General features: G+C 45.0%; 1 protein-coding gene across 4 annotated transcripts in view; it reads left to right on the top strand.

The window, feature by feature from the left end:
• The window catches only part of rgs7bpa (regulator of G protein signaling 7 binding protein a), a 188,657-nt gene extending 174,639 nt beyond the window's left edge, over positions 1-14,018 (top strand). For all 4 annotated transcript variants that reach the window (XM_072496941.1, XM_072496940.1, XM_072496942.1 and 1 more), the window contains 2 exons: positions 4,312-4,441; positions 4,538-14,018. In XM_072496941.1, coding sequence (XP_072353042.1) covers positions 4,312-4,403 — 92 coding nt within the window. In that variant the 3' untranslated portion in view covers positions 4,404-4,441; positions 4,538-14,018. The remainder of the gene's footprint in view (positions 1-4,311; positions 4,442-4,537) is intronic.
• The last annotated feature ends 5,300 nt before the right edge of the window (positions 14,019-19,318 follow it).

The following is a 19,318-nucleotide window of genomic DNA, read 5'->3' as shown; positions in this document are numbered from 1 at the left end:
CAATTAGAAAAGCATCCTTCCATTGCTACTCTCTGCCTTCTATGACCTAGCCAGTTCTGTATCCACCTTGCCAGCTCACCCCTGATCCCGTGTGACTTCACCTTTTGTACTATTCTACCATGAGGGACCTTGTCAAAGGCCTTACTAAAGTCCATATAGACAGCATTCACTGCCCTACCTGCATCAATCATCTTTGTGACCTCCTCGAAAAACTCTATCAAGTTAGTGAGACACGACCTCCCCTTCACAAACCCATGCTGCCTCTCACTAATATGTCCATTTGCTTCCAAATGGGAGTAGATCCTGTCTCGAAGAATTCTCTCCAGTAATTTACCTACCACTGAAGTAAGGCTCACCGGCCTGTAGTTCCCTGGATTATCCTTGCTACCCTTCTTAAACAGAGGAACAACATTGGCTATTCTCCAGTCCTCCGGGACATCACCTGAAGACAGTGAGGATCCAAAGATTTCTGTCAAGGCCTCAGCAATTTCCTCTCCAGCCTCCTTCAGTATTCTGAGGTAGATCCCATCAGGCACTGGGGACTTATCTACCTTAATATTTTTTAAGACACCCACCACCTCGGCTTTTTGGATCTCAATGTGACCCAGGCTATCTACACACCCTTCTCCAGACTCAATATCTACCAATTCCTTCTCTTTGGTGAATACTGATGCAAAGTATTCATTTAGTACCTCGCCCATTTCCTCTGGCTCCACACATAGATTCCCTTGCCTATCCTTCAGTGGGCCAACCCTTTCCCTGGCTACCCTCTTGCTTTTTATGTACGTGTAAAAAGCCTTGGGATTTTCCTTAACCCTATTTGCCAATGACTTTTCGTGACCCCTTCTAGCCCTCCTGACTCCTTGCTTAAGTTCCTTCCTACTTTCCTTATATTCCATACAGGCTTTGTCTGTTCCCAGCCTTTTAGCCCTGACAAATGCCTCCTTTTTCTTTTTGACGAGGCCTACAATATCTCTCGTTATCCAAGGTTCTCGAAAATTGCCGAATTTATCCTTCTTCATCACAGGAACATGCCGGTCCTGAATTTCTTTCAACTGACACTTGAAAGCCTCCCACATGTCAGATGTTGATTTGCCCTCAAACATCCGCCCCCAATCTATGTTCTTCTGTCCCCACCTAATATTGTTATAATTAGCCTTCCCCCAATTTAGCACATTCATCCTAGGACCACTCTTATCCTTGTCCACCAGCACTTTAAAATTTACTGAATTGTGGTCACTGTTCCCCTACGGAAACATCTACCACCTGGCCGGGCTCATTCCCCAATACCAGGTCCAGTACCGCACCTTCCCTAGTTGGACTGTCTACATATTGTTTTTAAGAAGCCCTCCTGGATGCACCTTACAAACTCTGCCCTGTCTAAGCCCCTGGCACTAAGTGAGTCCCAGTCAATATTGGGGAAGTTAAAGTCTCCCATCACCACAACCCTGTTGTTTTTACTCTTTTCCAAAATCTGTCTACCTATCTGCTTCTCTATCTCCCGCTGACTGTTGGGAGGCCTGTAGTAAACCCCCAACATTGTGACTGCACCCTTCTTATTCCTGATCTCTACCCATATAGCCTCACTGCCCTCTGAGGTGTCCTCCCATAGTACAGCTGTGATATCCTCCCTAACCAGTAGCGCAACTCCGCCACCCCTTTTACATCCCCCTCTATCCCTTCTGAAGCATCTAAATCCAGGAACATTTAGCTGCCAATCCTGCCCTTCCCTCAACCAGGTCTCTGTAATGGCAACAACATCATAGTTCCAAGTACTAATCCAAGCTCTAAGTTCATCTGCCTTACCCGTAATACTTCTTGCATTAAAACATATGCACTTCAGGCCACCAGACCCGCTGTGTTCAGCAACTTCTCCCTGTCTGCTCTGCCTCAGAGCCCCACTGTCCCTATTCCCTAGTTCTCCCTCAATGCTCTCACCTTCTGACCTATTGCTCCCGTGCCCACCCCCCTGCCATACTAGTTTAAACCCTCCCGTTTGACACTAGCAAACCTCGCGGCCAGGATATTTATGCCTCTCCAGTTTAGATGCAACACATCCTTCTTATATAGGTCACACCTGCCCCGGAAGAGCTCCCAGTGGTCCAGATAACGGAAACCCTCCCTCCTACACCAGCTGTTTAGCCACGTATTTAGCTGCTCTATCTTCCTATTTCTAGCCTCACTGGCACGTGGCACAGGGAGTAATCCCGAGATTACAACCCTAGAGGTCCTGTCTTTTAACTTTCTGCCTAGCTCCCTGAACTCCTGCTGCAGGACCTCATGCCCCTTCCTGCCTATGTCGTTAGTACCAATATGTACAACGACCTCTGCCTGTTTACCCTCCCCCTTCAGGATGCCCTCTACCCGTTCGGAGACATCCTGGACCCTGGCACCAGGGAGGCAACATACCATCCTGGAGTCTCTTTCACATCCACAGAAGTGCCTATCTGTGCCCCTGACTATAGAGTCCCCTATTACTATTGCTCTTCTGCGCTTTGACCCTCCCTTCTGAACATCAGAGCCAGCCGTGGTGCCACTGCTCTGGCTGCTGCTGTTTTCCCCTGATAGGCTATCCCCCCCAACAGTATCCAAAGGGGTATACCTGTTCGAGAGGGGGAGAACCACAGGGGATTCCTGCACTGACTGCCGGCCCTTTCTGGTGGTCACCCATTTCTCTGCCTGCACCTTGGGTGTGACCACATTTATATAACTGCGATCCATGGCGCTTTCCGCCACCTGCATGCTCCCAAGTGCATCCAATTGCTGCTCCAACCGAACCATGCGGTCTGTGAGGAGCTCCAGTTGGGTGCACTTTCTGCAGATGAAGCCATCCGGGATGCTGGAAGCCTCCCGGACCTACCACATCTCACAGTCGGAGCACTGCACCCCTCTAACTGACATTGCGTCAATTAATTAAAATTAAAAGTTTTTTTAAAAATTTTATATTTAAAAAATATATTTTTTTTTAAGTTACTGTTAACTATCTGTTTCCTAGCACTGGATTTCTAATATAAATGCGAAAGCTAAATATAGTACTCTCCGATCTCTGGCTTAGATAACCCTCTAAATTATAATTAAGTAATTATGTTTAATTAGTTACCAATGCTTAATTTTTTAAATTTAGTGTAGATTCCCAACCAGCCACTCAGGTCACAGCTTTTCTGTGATGTCACTTCAGTTTCCCACCGACACACACAATTTGAAAAAGGTATAAAAGTAAAACTGAGTAAAAATCACTTACTTACCTTCTTACCTTCTGAGTGTCTTAGATGTTCTCAGGTTCTCTCCCTGACAGAGACTGCTCCTCCTCCTCCGAACGGCTCCCGAAACTAGGCCGCGATCTTTTAAAATCTCCGCTCTGACTCGCAGCTCCTGCACTTTTAAAATCTCCCGCGCTTTTTAAATCTCCCGGCTCTCTTTCCTCTCTCGCTGTTTTCAATGTCCCGGCTCTCATTCCTCTCGCGCTTTTTAAATCTCCCGCGCTTTTTAAATCTCCCGGCTCTCTCTCCTCCCGCGCTTTTTAAATCTCCCAGCTTTCTCTCCACTTGCGCTGTTTTCAATGTCCCGGCTTTCTCTCCTCCTGCGCTGTTTAAATCTCCCGCTCTCTCTCCACTCGCGCTGTTTTCAATGTCCCGGCTTTCTCTCCTCCTGCGCTTTTTAAATCTCCCGCTCTCTCTCCACTCGCGCTGTTTTCAATGTCTCGGCTTTCTCTCCTCTCGCGCTGTTTTCAATGTCCCGGCTCACTCTCCACTCGCGCTGTTTTCAATGTCCCGGCTCACTCTCCACTTGCGCTGTTTTAAATCTCCCGCTCTCTCTCCACTCGCGCTGTTATCTTCCTTTAGTTTAAGTATCTCTTAAAAACCCACCTCTGTGACAAAGTATTTGGTCAATCTTCCAATCTTTACTTTGCTGTCTTAACATCTGCTTTATATGCACTTTTTTGTGAAGCACCTTGGGACATCTTTTCCATTAAAGGCGGGAGATTTTTCAATTACGGTATTTGCAGAAGTCTTTAAATAAGACAGATTCCTGAGGGTATCACTTGTGGATTCATATGAGTTGGTTGTGATCTCTCATTGTTGCTATGTGTGAACAGTTCTCAACATCTTGGGATCTGCAGTGAAGGCCTTTCTCTTTTCCAGGATCCTTATCTAAAAACACAGAACTCGACTAATCATAGAGAACTGTATTAATTAACAAAGAATGAACTGGGTATTTATTGATTTATTTTGCAATCAGGATATTTTGCAATATCTGAGGATGACAATGGAAAACTAGATTTAAACACCCGGTTCTCTATTTCCTGGACAGATGATAGCAGCCTCCTCAACCTGACTCCGTATCCACTCGTGAGAAGGAGGAAACGAAGGTTCTTTGGACTTTGCTGCCTTGTGTCAAGCTAGGATACCTAACACAAAACTGAGAGCAAAAATAATTCTGGGTATGAAGTTCTTCAGAATAAATGTTTATGGTGAGAAGAAATTTTCCCCTTCTTCCTACTGTTTATTGTAAATATTGTTTTATTTTTGCTGTACAGGATGGCCGATTTTTGTATTTTTACTTTTCTCTGAAGAATTTTTTTGAAGATTGGTACGCGTGTACCCACGGATTCCACAGCAGTGCTATGCTTGAAATATATTTTAAACTGATTTTCACAAGCTGAACTATTAGAAGATTATTTTTTGTAAATAAAAAAGGAATGTATATTAAATACATGTTCCTTTTGTAGCTCAATGCGAACATATGAATAGATAATGTAATATCAGCCCAATTGGAATAAAACAGCACAAACATTACTTTAACCATGTCCTGAAGAAAGAGCCCATGGACTAAATCTGCAAAAGCAGAAAAATTGACAGCTGTACACGAGGAAAACATGGTTAAAATACATTGTTCACTCATGCTGCACTCTCTGTATTTAATTTAGTCTTCCAACTAATCAGGGCAATAGAACCTCCATTATTCACGATAATGGAAGTGAGCAGTGGATGTCAAAAATACCAGATATTTAGTAGCCTCCAACAGTGAACAGGATTAGCTACAGGAGGATGTGAATATATTTGGAAATGAGGCAGGGAGGTGACAGATTATATTCAATCTGGAAAAATACAAAGGACGGGATACTCCATCCCGCTGCACCAGATTTCTGGTGCGCTGTGCCCCCAGGATTCTCTGTCTCGCCAGCCGGCCAATGGGGTTTCCCATTGTGGGCAGCCCCACGCCATCGGGAAATCCCCGGGCTGCCGGCGCAACGGAGAATCCCGACAGCGGAGAATTCAGCCCAAAGTGCTTTCCACAAGGGCAGAAATTCAGGAAGTGAAAACATGGAACATGGCAGAGATCATAGAATCCCTACAGTGCAGAATTTGACCCTCTGAAAGAACACCCAATCTAGGCCCACTCATTCGCCCTATCTCTGTAACCCCATAACTCGACCTAACATTTGGACACTAAGGGGCCCTTTAGAATGGCCAATCCACTTAACCTACACATCCCAGGTCACTAAGGGACAATTTACCACGGCCAATCCACCTAAACTGCCCATCTTTGGACTGTGGGAGAAAACCGGAGCACCCAGAGGAAACCCACGCAGACACGGGAGAGAAAGTACAAACTCCACATTCACAATCATCCGAAGTTGGAATTGAACTTGGATCCCTGGAGCTGTGAGGCAGCAGTGCTAACCACCGTGCCACCCCCAGATCTGAGGGTCCTGATTGGCAACTGCTTGAATCTATTAGAACAATGCTTGGTGGCAGTGAATAAAACAAAACAAATGTAGAAATGATCAATATTGAGTCAAAATAATGAGATAATCCTGGCACTTTATGAATCATTGGTATGGCTTGCCACTGCAGTATAAATATTGAAAGAATGCAGAAGTGGGCAGCCAGAATGGGAGGGGATTTAAAGATTAGATTACACAGATGGATTATTGAATTTAGCATGTTCTCACTGGGTAACAGAAGGATGTGAAGTGATATGATTGTTGTTTTAAGGATTTTAGAACATAGAACATAGAAAAATACAGCACAGAACAGGCCCTTCGGCCCACGATGTTGTGCCGAACCTTTATCCTAGATTAATCATAGATTATCATTGAATTTACAGTGCAGAAGGAGGCTATTCGGCCCTTTGAGTCTGCACCGGCTCTTGGAAAGAGCACCCTACCCAAACTCAACACCTCCACCCAACACCAAGGGCAATTTGGACACTATGGGCAATTTATCATGGCCAATCCACCTACCCTGCACATCTTGGGACTGTGGGAGGAAACCGGAGCACCCGGAGGAAACCCACGCAGACACGGGGAGGACGTGCAGACTCCGCACAGACAGTGACCCAAGCCGGAATCGAACCTGGGACCCTGGAGCTGTGAAGCAATTGTGCTATCCACAATGCTACCGTGCTGCCCTTAAGAACAAATAAATCTACACTATATCATTTTACCGTAATCCATGTACCTATCCAATAGCTGCTTGAAGGTCCCTAATGTTTCCGACTCAACTACTTCCACAGGCAGTGCATTCCATGCCCCCACTACTCTCTGGGTAAAGAACCTACCTCTGATATCCCTCCTATATCTTCCACCTTTCACCTTTCTACCTTTCACCTTAAATTTATGTCCCCTTGTAATGGTTTGTTCCACCCTGGGAAAAAGTCTCTGACTGTCTACTCTATCTATTCCCCTGATCATCTTATAAACCTCTATCAAGTCGCCCCTCATCCTTCTCCGTTCTAATGAGAAAAGGCCTAGCACCCTCAACCTTTCCTCGTAAGACCTACTCTCCATTCCAGGCAACATCCTGATAAATCTTCTTTGCACCTTTTCCAAAGCTTCCACATCCTTCCTAAAATGAGGCGACCAGAACTGTACACAGTACTCCAAATGTGGCCTTACCAAAGTTTTGTACAGCTGCATCATCACCTCACGGCTCTTAAGTTCAATCCCTCTGTTAATGAACACGAGCACACCATAGGCCTTCTTCACAACTCTATCCACTTGAGTGGCAACTTTCAAAGATGTATGAACATAGACCCCAAGATCTCTCTGCTCCTCCACATTGCCAAGAACTCTACCGTTAACCCTGTATTCCGCATTCATATTTGTCCTTCCAAAATGGACAACCTCACACTTTTCAGGGTTAAACTCCATCTGCCACTTCTCAGCCCAGCTCTGCATCCTATCTATGTCTCTTTGCAGCCGACAACAGCCCTCCTTACTATCCACGACTCCACCAATCTTCGTATCGTCTGCAAATTTACTGACCCACCCTTCAACTCCCTCATCCAAGTCATTAATAAAGGGACTACATAATTTTTAAAGGGACTACATAATATAGACAATTAAAAAGTCAATTCACCTTGTCCAGAACAGTAGAACCAGCCTGTATCTAAAGGGAGGTAAAAGGAATCTGCAGTGGGATGAATTTCCAGAACTTAGTTTTTTTATCCAGACATTGGGATCATTTTCAGATCAGGAACCCAGATGTGCACTTGGTTGGGATTAGTCCCATCTTCCAACAAGTGTTCAATTAATAGTCCTCTTCCAAGATCATCACTCAATTAGAGATGGTGGGTGGGCTGTCAAGTCAACAGCACTAATGAGTGCATAATAATTAAAAGGCAGCTGGCAGTCTGCACAATCACTGCACTGAGAGAAGGGAGGGGGTTTTCAGCAAGGAAGTCATCAAAAGGTAGATGCCATTCATTGAATGGCTGTTTCAGGATTCAGTGACACTCCTCTGGTGGTCAATATACAGGTGGGGATAGTATGGAGGCAAAAGATCTTTGTAGAGGCTGGGAGAAGGAGGTCAACCAGCATGACCAAGAAGGCCTGGCTGGAGTAGCGAAGGAGTACAGATGCTGAAGTGTCATCTTCTGAACCTGGATACAGTGCAGGAAGCACTTCAATGACGTCTTGAGAGCTGGCAAGGTGAGTGCTCTGCAGTTATCAGCTGGCAGTCATAATTCTCTCACTTAATTTGCAATTCAGTGCACAGAAAGACAGAAAGGACCACCCTGTGCAGCAGGACTAAGGAACATACCAACTGGTCCCCCCATACACATTCATACATGCAGATGGTAAGGTATTGATCTTGTGTTCCCCATACTGCAGTGAAGTTGTTATGACCCTCACACTGAAAACCTCATGTCCTCAACACTCCCCTGTTTCATTGCAGAAGAGAGTACATAACAGGCAAGAGCGGAGACGAACCAGGCATGGTGTGGCCTTACTGACAATGGTGATGTTGATGCAAGAGGTAATCCTGGAGATTAACAAGATGGCAGCAGGCCAGGCTGTTGCAGAGGGGGTAATGGAGGTGGAGAAGAGACAGACGGAGTGAGACTTTCAATTGCAGATCATGCAATTGCATGTGAGCTGTGACCTGAGCAGTTCATTTGTCCATGTAAATGAACATTTCAAGGCCAGGCCCATCTAATGGGATGAAACCACTAATGCATAGATGTTTCACAACAGAGGTCTTCTCTCTCCCACTGGTACAATGCTGAAGCCACGTCAGCAGTGACATGAGGAGGTATTGCAAACCTCAGGGGAGGAATCACATTCTGAGGATGCACCGTCCCATGAGTCAAGCACACCACCCACCTGTGCAGATACACTCCCCTCAGTTTCAGATAAAATAGGTAGCGCAAGGCAAACTTTGCACACGAGCAGGAGGTGAGCGTGGTAGAAACAGCTGTGGGCTATCCTCATCAGAAGAGGACAGTGCCATGCTGAATTCCATACAGATGTTGTGCCTTGAGGGTCTTCAGCGAAGCCAAGGAGAATTTGTGGCCATCTGTCAGATTTCCCTGAGGCAGGGCAGCATGGTGGCACAGTGGTTAGCACTGCAGCATATGACGCTGAGGACCCGGGTTCGAATCCCGGCCCTGGGTCACTGTCCGTGTGGAGTTTGCACATTCTCTCTCTGTCTGCGTGGGTCTCACCCCCACAATCCAAAGATGTGCAGGTTGGGTGGATTGGCCACACTAAATTGCCCCTTAATTAGATAAAAATAATTGGGTACTGTAAATTTATTTTAAAAATGATTTCCCTGAGGCAGTGTGCACCCTTGCTCAGCCGATAGTGGAGTCACTTCTATCCATGCCATTAATGCAATGAAGATTCAGGCAAATGATTCATGACTTTCTCCATTGAATGAGGGCTATCCTTTATGGAGCATCATGTGGCAGGCGGATGAGTGGAAGCAGGATCAGTACCATAGCCTCCACAGTGTGTCTTCAGCCTTGGGCAGTATTGATTGTCAGTTACAGTATTGGCTCAGAGATGCATGGAAACTCAGCCAAGTGCTCTCCTGCTTTGGTCAGCAGGAAAATGCAGGTATGTCCTGAGAGGGCAGAGGGAGGGACCAGTGATGGCAACGGAGACTATACTCAATGTGCCTCCTGCTCCGCAAACACCCATTGGCCCCTTTAACCGAAATAATCATTGCATCCTGCCCCATGACCAAGGCTTCCCTGCACAGATGCAGGTGGGGGCCTCAGAGGCTCTACAACCCAGAGGATGTGCAGCATGGACATCTCATTCACAGGAGCGCAGATGCAAACAGGCTGCCTTTATATCTGCTCCATTGCAGAGGTGGCAGCATTAGAAGTATGTGGACAAGAAAGCAGAAAAGCTCTGAGTTGCACAATGGGATTGACTTGGGTGCCTTATTTTCTGTGACTGTCCACATGGATTTACTTTATTGGGAGTAACTTGTTTGTGCTTCAAAATATACATTGGCCAATTGGAGCGGCTTGGAAATTTAAATCCATGAATGTTGTTGGCCATTGGGAGGTAGGGTTAGGATTGCTTTGAACAAGGGGACCTTAAAGTTTCATGGGCTTGCAAGCCCAGCTACAACTACTGACAAAGGAGTCTGGATGCAGTGAGCAGTATGGGAAGCCCCACAAAGGTGAACCTTGCCTGGGTGAGAGAGTCACATACCTCCCTAGTAAGTGTATCAATAGCACAGGCATCAGTAGCAGCACTGCACATTCCACCAGCTGATCTCCTTCCTTCTCCTCCTCAATTGAGGATACGGTGAGTTTATCATCCTCTTCCAGCACCTCTCCTTTTAGTGCCAAAATGACCTGAGCACATGTACGACCCTTGAAGAGACCTCCCCCCATCTCCCACACTGGAAAAGGCACCAGAACCAAAGGTTGAGCAAGCCAATGGTCTACACAAAGGTTGCCCTGGTTGTCAGATGGCAACAGTTGTATTGCTCATGGACCTTTGTGGTGGCATTCCACACTTGTGTCATTAGCCACGCCTTCAGTGGATGCCCCTTGTCACCCAGGAGCCACCTAAGGAGGCTATCCGGTAGCTTGAACAGTTGAGGCACCCGAGACTGCCTCATGATGAAGGAGTCATGGAGTCTACTAGAAATTTTGCACACACTAGGTTCTTATGCCATGGCCAGATACCATCTGCACATGAAAGGAATGGAGGCTTTTTGCTGTTCACAAGAGCATTCGGTTGGTCTGATAGTGTATTGATGGACATTTGGCTGCAGGTTATCATGGCCTGAACGTGAGGGAATCCTGCCCTGAGACAAAGCTGATTGTGCGCGAGGCGTGACTTGCAGCATCAGTTTGGAACAAGATGTAGTCCACTGCCCATGCATACAAGACATCTCTCACCTGGATGATGAAGTAAGAGCAGCAGACTGTGTAAACCTAGGTATCAGCAGCCACCCTTGGAATGATCCTGACACAAAGAAATTTATCACCGTGGTCACCTTCACCACTACGGACAATGGGCGTCCACCCTCTCCTTCAGCCCACATGCATACCTCCAAAAGAGAATAGTGGCCTGTGACCAACTGCTGTGATAGCTGCAAGCTTCAGAGGCATCTGCTGATCAGGGAGGTCCAGGAAGCTGACCCTTTACCTTTAGACCTTGTGTTGAGGGTCGCATCTCATTCTGTCTCCTCACCCTCAGCCATACCCTCTGCACTACCCAGCTGCATGGAGTGCTTGGCTTGCTGCAGTTCCTCCGGCTGCTAAACTAGCTCAGTGGACCAAGTGACCTCAGAGTGGGTGCTACCCATGCCACTGGACCACAAAAAGCCCAATATAAAACTAAAATACTACAGATGCTGGAAATCTGAAAAAGCAGTCACAGACCTGAAATGTTAACTCTGTTCTTCTCGCTACAGATGCTGCCTGACCTGATGGTATTTCTCGCATTTTCTGTTTCTATTTCAGACTTTCAACATCTGCAGTATTTTTGTATTGGTGTCTAATTCACTGCTATCCAGGATTGTCATTCTAGAAGTTCTACTTTTCTCTCCAACAGGATTTCTGGTTCTCTCTCGTACTGTGTTCATTATCATTGCTTTCTACTCCCCTTCACAAGATCTCTAGATAAACGCGCGATCACAGCCACATCTCCTTCCTTAGCAACCATCTCCCCTCCAACATATTTCATGTGGATTCCACTGAAATTCAACCCTTCGTGTTTCAGGTCCACCCACAATGATAGATATCTCCGAGACATTTAACATTCCTCAAACCGCTGCTCTTGCCCCATCTTCAGATTCACTCTGCCACAGGCACACATGACCTCTCTTTTCAGCAGCACCCAAGTTCTGATGAAAGATTTCAGACCTGAAATGTTTTAACTCTGTTTCTCTCCACAGGTGCTGCCTGGCCTGCTGAGTATTTCCTATATTTCCTGTTTCTATATGGGTCTTCATCTCCACTGATTTGATGGATTATGCTTTAGGGGGCTTCAGCAATTTCTTTCCCTTTAGCACTTCTAGCAGTTCCCTTTAGCAGTTTCACTGAGCTGTTCCTTTACTGACAAGCCTCTTCCTATAGCTGATTTCAAGTGTTGATGCTTTTCGCCTTTATAGTATTGCCTGCCCATCAGTTTCAAGTCTCAATGACTTCCCATTGTGCTGGGGTGCTGACAGTGCGGGAATCCTGGATGCTCCTGGTAAAGAGCTATAGCCCAGAGACAAATGACTCTTCGTTCCCACTGCTGAGTTGCTAAATCATTGGAGGCAGGAACACATCGGCAAAGCAGCTCAATGCACTTTTGTCTGCCTTTCTGCACCCCCTACATCCAATTCTGCCTCAAGAATCCCCACAGTATTTCAGTGAATGATTGGTCACAGGCTGCCTAGAAATAAAATGGAAGCAGTTATTCAAATACAACTTAGAATTATTTATTTCCATTTTGGACTACAGCACATAGGTAATTTGATAAGTGTACATTGTTGAGGATGATCAGGTGATTTTAAACCGATGGTTGACAAACCTTTCTACTGCTAAGTTTCTCCTTGTTGGGATCTATTGTAAACTAATTGATTGAAATTTATTAGCATTAGTCAAACCTCCATTATCATTGTATCTTACAAACAATAGGATGATGGAAGACAAACTAGGTCACCTTGGTTTTTTTTTCTTCAAGCATTCCCAATGTTCTTAATTCAAAGTCCCCAAAATGTTGCACAACAAAATATATGTTAGGCACAGGCAAACAATACATATCACATAAATTCCACTTCAGGGATAATTTTCAATTTCACCACTTGGCTGCTAAGCTGGTAGCTGGGGTGGCCACTGAGAGAGGTTCAGAATACAGCAGCCTCGAGGGACTGAGTGGCCTACTTCTGATCCTAGTGTGTAAACTGAGCGCTCACACATGCCAACCCCTGAGCAGTCATACATGCAAAAGTGAATACGAGCTTAAGGCCTGCCAATCTAATGAATTAAAACAAGCACTGCAATTGCATTTGTGCAGTGAATTACTTTATTGATTACATTTAATTAATTATTGATAACTGTACTAATGACTAATAAAGAAAGTATAATAACTAATTACAATATCAGCAATTTGAAACCATGTAACCCCCCCCTCCCACCCCACATTGTCTAATTTTTTGGTGAATTAATTGGTGAATGGTGAGAACGGCTCAATGTTCATTGCATGGCATAACATGAGGGTGAAGTCCTAAGGATGTACACAATACATGGGCAGGTTCAATAGGATCATTTTCCATGGGCAATTACCAGCCTGGAAAATATTTTAAAGGACATTGATATCAACTGATGAGGCTTGTAGTGTGACGATTTGGAACTGCCCAGCCACTAATCTTTATTGGTTGATATTAATGTCCTTTAAAATAATTTTCATTGGGCCCATAGCGAATGAGACGAAACATCTCATTGGAAGTTCCTCAGGCTGGCCTTTCCAAATTGAAAATACCAGACATAGGGACGTTCGATACTGGAACAGAGGCAGACCAGTTGAAAGCCAGGCTCTCCAGTCAAAAGTGGTCACATAACCAGTCAAATGTGGTCACCTTATGGAGAGCTAATCATTCATTTGAACAAAGGTCAGTTGGGTTCAACAACAGACAATGAGTTGCTTCAACAGGCAGCGAAGTTGAAAATTTCCACCTCAACCTGTCTTGAGCTGTGAAGTTGATTCATGTCAGACAGGAAATGAGTGATGTAGACAAGAAGTGATTTGTCAAACAGGAGGCAGTCAGTGATGATTTGTAATGTGGGTCCGGTAAGATTATTTCTGCAAAATCTCTGCAAAATTATCAGGAAGGTCAATAATTGGAGTGTAAAATATCAGACATCCCTCTGTACTGAATATTATTTATAACTTTGAGAGCAGTTCATACCATAATTAATTTTGTTTCACATGCACATATATAAAACAAACAATAGCTTAATTTGTAAATATGTATCAGATGTTGCTCTCAATACTATATATTCAGTCCTCAATTTCTTGCTGTATTTCCCTTTAATTTTGTTCAATAAAAGGATTAAACCTATTGTGCAATATATTAAAATGCAAAATGTATGTATAACTATGTGTATAATTACCTTCGTGATTATGACATCTTGTTAATAATAGAAAATAAAAGCATGATACTTCCATATTCTAAATTGTGTTCAATGTTCATCAGCATGCCAGAGATAGCTCTGACTGTATAGATCAAACAAATTTTGCATTGTATTAATTAAATACATTTTACAGTAAATCGTTGTGGTGACATTTTTATTCTTAATGATTGTTCCAGAAGAAAATTGGTCAATTTGCATGACTGAAACATATTAATTTGATAGTAATCATTCTTCAGGAACAAAGCATTACCAAACCAAGAAGAAAGTGTTTGTTTGCAACCAACCAGTGAGCAGATACTGCAGAGGATGCTCTGAAAAAGGAATTCAAGGAAAGGCAGGAAATACCGAGAAATAGGTTGTGGAAAAAGTTTATTAGCCCCACCAGTCTACACGTTTACACTCCATATGAATAAATAGTTCTGATCACCATTACCTAGGGGGTTTCTGTATTCCTCTCTTTAACCTTTGTCCACCTATCTAATTCAGTTGTGAGCGCTCACATCATTTCTACCTCAACCACTAAAACTGGAAGTTCTACAACCTCAGGCAGCACCAATTGCACTCAGTTAACATTTTTACTATTCGGCAACTCTCACAGCCTCCTTTTTGTTACTATTTGTGTCGCACCTGTAGCTACTCAGTAGCACATTGCTTTTATGCAGATACAAAAGTGGTTTCCATGGGCAATGCTGTGGAAATTTGCCCCTTTGAGTTCAAACTTCTCGTTAAATTTTGTAACTATATTACACAAAGCAGGAAAGACCAAGGCCAAATTTCCAAAGGCGCTTGAGATCAGGACCCAGTGCGAGTGGGGATTCAAAATGCTGGTCCCAGAGGTCATGTCAGATGCCTCTGAGAGTTTTTCATTTTCAAAGGGATGGTGAGGTGAGGTGGATTGTGCAGGAAACACAGTAGCCACCAATTAACAGCCGCTTAAGTTCCTTAAAGAGTTTGTCAATGGTCCCTGTCCACTCGACTCTGCAATTTGCAATATTTTTTCGGCCCAACCCAAGCAGCCTTGTGCCTGTTTGTGCACAGCTGTCAGGTTCCCTGCAGGTCCCAGGTAAGATTCTCTGTAGTTGATATTTATTCAAATGTGTGGGTCTAACTAGTGGTGGCATGAACGTTATTCCTAACCTTGTCCTCCATGGTCGCATTCCACTATGTTCTACCTCCTGCATCTGATGAGCTGCATGGTTGGAGTTCCATGTCACCCTGTTTCCACTTCCAGGAAGAATCCGTTCATTTGGGTTCTGGTTAAGTGGGCTCTGTGGACCACGTTTAGCTGCATTAAGATTAGACTTGCGCATGTCGAGGTGGAGTTGATTATGTGCAGAGCTTCGATCCAGAATCCCCACCCAATTTCAAACCTCAAATCCTCATCCCACTTCTCTCTCGTTTCGTCCAGTTGGGTGTTAACCCTCCCTAGTAGTCACCACAGTTCCCTTTTCCTAGGATGTCTATATCCAGTAGGTCCTCTACCAGCGATTGTTGTTTGAATCATAGAATTATAGAATTTACAGTGCAGAAGGAGGCCATTCGGCCCATCAAGTCTGCACCGGCTCTTGGAAAGAGCACTCTACTCAAGCCCATACCTCCACCCATCCCCATAACCCAGAAACCCCATCCAACACTAAGGGCAATTTTGGACACTAAGGGCAATTTAGCTGTTGTGCTAGTTGTGGATACGTCCTTGTTTCCCTTTTCAGGAAATTTTTGATCTGCAAATCATAGATCATAGAATTTACAGTGCAGAAGGAGGCCACTCGGCCCATCTAGTCTGCACTGGCCCTTGGAAAGGGCACCCTACCTAAGCCCACACCTCCACAATGTTATGGGTCCCCGTAACCCCATCTGACCCTTTTGGACACTAAAGGCAATTTTGTAAAGCCAATCCACCTAATCTGCACATCTTTGCACTGTGGGAGGAAACCCACGCAGACACGGGGAGAACATGCAGACTCCGCACAGACAGTGACCCAAGCCAGGAATCGAACCTATGACCCTGGCACTGTGAAACAACGTGCCTTAGTTCGTCTCGTCCCCACCCCCCCCCCCCCCGGTCAGCTGGAATTTTTCTGTCAGTTCCTTGAACATTGTCAGTCTGTTGTCGGTGTAGAGGTCCCTAACTGTCAGTATTCCCCGTGTTGTCTCCACCTTTTGAAGGTGGCGTCCATTGTTGCTGGTGTGAACATGTGGTGGTTGTAGATGGGGGCCTTATCGACATTTCAGTTAGCTCAAAGTGCTGCCGCAGTTGTTTCCACGACTGGAGTGTTGCTACCACCACTGGGCTGTTGAATATTTATTAGGTGGGGTTGGGAGTGCTGCCGTGGCTAGGGCCCAGAGGGAGGTCCCTCTGCAGCAGCCCTCCTTCATAGGCACCCACTTGGCTATTGGCTCCTTTATCCACCCCTTTACCCTCTCCGTGGTTGCCACCCAATGGTAATATTACAGGTTTGGGAGGGCTAGGCCCTGCATGGATCTCGTTCTCTGCAGTACTCTCTTTGGGATCCTTGTGTTCTTTACCCACCCCCCACCCCCCTTCCCAACCCCACACACACACACACAAACGCCATAATCAGTTTATCTAGTGAGTTGAAGAAGGCCTTGGGGATGTAGATCGGAATGGATCTAAATAGGGAAAGGAACCTGTGCAGTACGTTCATCTTGATTGTCTGCACTCTCCTTGCCAGGGAGGGTGGGAGTGGTTCCTTTCTGCAGGTCCTTTTTTACTTCCTCCATCAAGCTGGTCAGGTTCCATTTGTGGTTCCTTGTCCAGTCATGAGCGATTTGGATCCCCAGGTAGCGGAATTTGTATCGGGCCTGTTTAACTGACAATACCTCCAGCTCTGCCCGGCCCCCTTGCGGGTTCACGGGGAAGATCTCGCTTTTGCTCAAGGCCTAAATCACAGTTTCCCACCTTGTCACATTTCAACCATCCTTACCCAGAGTGTAATGTCAACAAGAATCAATTAGGACAATTGTGACAATCGCAATTGCGGGTGGCACCTCAGCAATCTGGGTACTGTGTTGGAGGACAGATTGCTGAAGTGCTTTGAGAATCTGCAGACCACTTCGAGCAATACGACCGGCATCCATGATGGCAGCAGTCTGAGCCTGCATAACAGCAAGTATGTGATTCATGACATCTATTTGAGATTCCAATACAGCACTGATACATTAAGAGGATTCTGTTGATGCCACAGTGGAAACTGAGACAGTGGTCACCTACTGTATCATTGTCGGGTCTGCTGGTACTGCCATGTAGCTGCCATTACTTCTATGCTAGAAAGGAAATGTTCCAGGCTGTGGGCAATGCCCTATGCCAAGTTAATGCAGGACGCATCCATGATCCTAAACAGTGGCAACAGGCTATGTGGCAGGCCTGCCAATAGCAGACCTCATGTATGATCTTTACCAGTGGGTAGCTGGCACACAGAGTACCCTTTCCCCCAGCCCTGCTGTAGTTCACTCATGTCCAACAACTCACCAAATGTAGTTCCTGCTGTAAGAATGCTGGGAAATCACGGCATTGGCTTTTCTTTCTAATTAATGAACACTAACTTAAATGCTGAATGTCCATTTGTTCAGTTTCATTGTCACAATTACCCTATTTTATTCCTGTTGTCAATACACTCTGTTAAGTATGGTTGAAATGTGACAAGGTGGGAATTTGTGATTTAGGTGGAAAGCATTGGATGCACAGTCACACCACCAGCAACTTGCATTTGATGTCAGTTGGCTGGATGAGGATGAAGAGAGATTTGAGAAATGGCACAATACAGGGACATACCATCATGCTCAATGTTCTTAGTGATAGCAGCCGCTATGGGCTCTGTTGCAGGTGGCACCATGAAGAAGAGCACCATTTCCTCTGTAAGGATTAAATAACGTCGCAATATCCATTCCCCGCGAGTTCTGCTCCACTCCCTTCAATAGTGTGTGAGCTTGTCCTGTAAAAGCGAGGAAGGAATATCAGTGGGTGTCTTGCACTGTGGGTGATGTTTTCTACAGACAAATAGTTGGAGGTATTGGCAAGCAACGAGAGATGGGAATGGGCCTGGCAACACTGCAATGTCCAGAGGGTAACGTGGAATATCTCAATGTCAGGCTGGAGTCTTGAATGCCAGGGGCTGGTGATGAGTGAGAAATGAAAACATGGATGCGTTGAGAAGTGTGAGAGCCTGGTGTTGTGGTGGGTAGGAGATGTGTTGTGAAGACACATTCGCTGACCTTGACCTTCAATGTGAGATCATTGATGTTTTTTCCAGCACTGCTGCCATGTCCTTCAATTACTCCTATCCTCTTTGGAGAGCATTGCTTGAAAACCACCTGGCCCTCTGCAGAAACATGGCCTCTATCCCACAGTTGACCACCTACACTCAGGCCTCCTGTGGTGCATTTGTGAACCCAAGAGCCCTCTCCCACAATCTAACAGTCGTGTCGCTCTTGAGCGAGAGTGCAACACAGCCTTAAAACCGCGCCCGATGTTCCATTCTCTATAGTGGCGTAGTTGGACGTGAGCCAATTGCAGATGTACACTTTGCTCCATTCGCCAAGATAAAGCTCAGAAAACATGGCACATTGTAAAAGTAGCGAAACTCTGGAGTAGTAGATGTCAATCCATTATTATTATTATTTTTCCTTATCTTACTTGGCAAAGCTCAGGAAAATCAGGACGCCATGTTCCCAATTATGTGATGAAATGTTGGTATATTGAACATATATTTCGCAGAATCGATATTTCAAGCTCTTGGAAGAAGAAGTGCAGACAGCAATATTTGAAAAGTACTTTAACCTTCATTTAAATAATTGAATATTTATCGAACTCTATAAATAGGACATGAATTTTTAAAAACAAAATTGCTGTTAGGAGCTTCCAGATTATTTTGCATGTGGAGACGATAATTCATAACCTTGAGAGCATATGGGGAAATATTTCAATTGCCACTATTACTTGTGATAAAGAACGAGCACTGGGGTTTGGAAAATCAACTGAAGATTCATGTTACTAGGTCTCTGCCTGTTTTGCACTTTAAGAAAAGACTTGCATTGATATGGCACCTTTCACAACCAGGTGACATCCCAAAGTTCTTTACAGCCAATAAAATACTTTTTGAAGTGTAGTCACTGTTGTAATGTGGGAATCACAGCAGTCAATATGCACAGCAGGATCCCACAAATAGGAATGTGATAATGGTCAGATGATCTGTTTATATAATCTTGATTAAGGGATAAATATTGACCAAAATCATAATGGTGCCATAGGATCTCTTGCATCCACCTGCAAAGGCAGGCTGGCCCATGGTTTAACATCAGATCTGAAAGACAGCACTTCCCTCAGTACTGCACTGGAGCGTGAGCCTTGATTATTGCACGCCTGATGAGGGACTTGAACCCACAACCTTTTGACTCAGTGGCAGAAGTCCTGAGTCAC

The sequence above is a fragment of the Scyliorhinus torazame genome, chromosome 3, assembly GCF_047496885.1.
Source record: "Scyliorhinus torazame isolate Kashiwa2021f chromosome 3, sScyTor2.1, whole genome shotgun sequence".
Taxonomy (NCBI): Eukaryota; Metazoa; Chordata; class Chondrichthyes; order Carcharhiniformes; family Scyliorhinidae; genus Scyliorhinus; species Scyliorhinus torazame.
The sequence above is the reverse complement of the archived record's forward strand: the minus strand, read 5'-3'. Positions and strand labels throughout refer to the sequence as shown.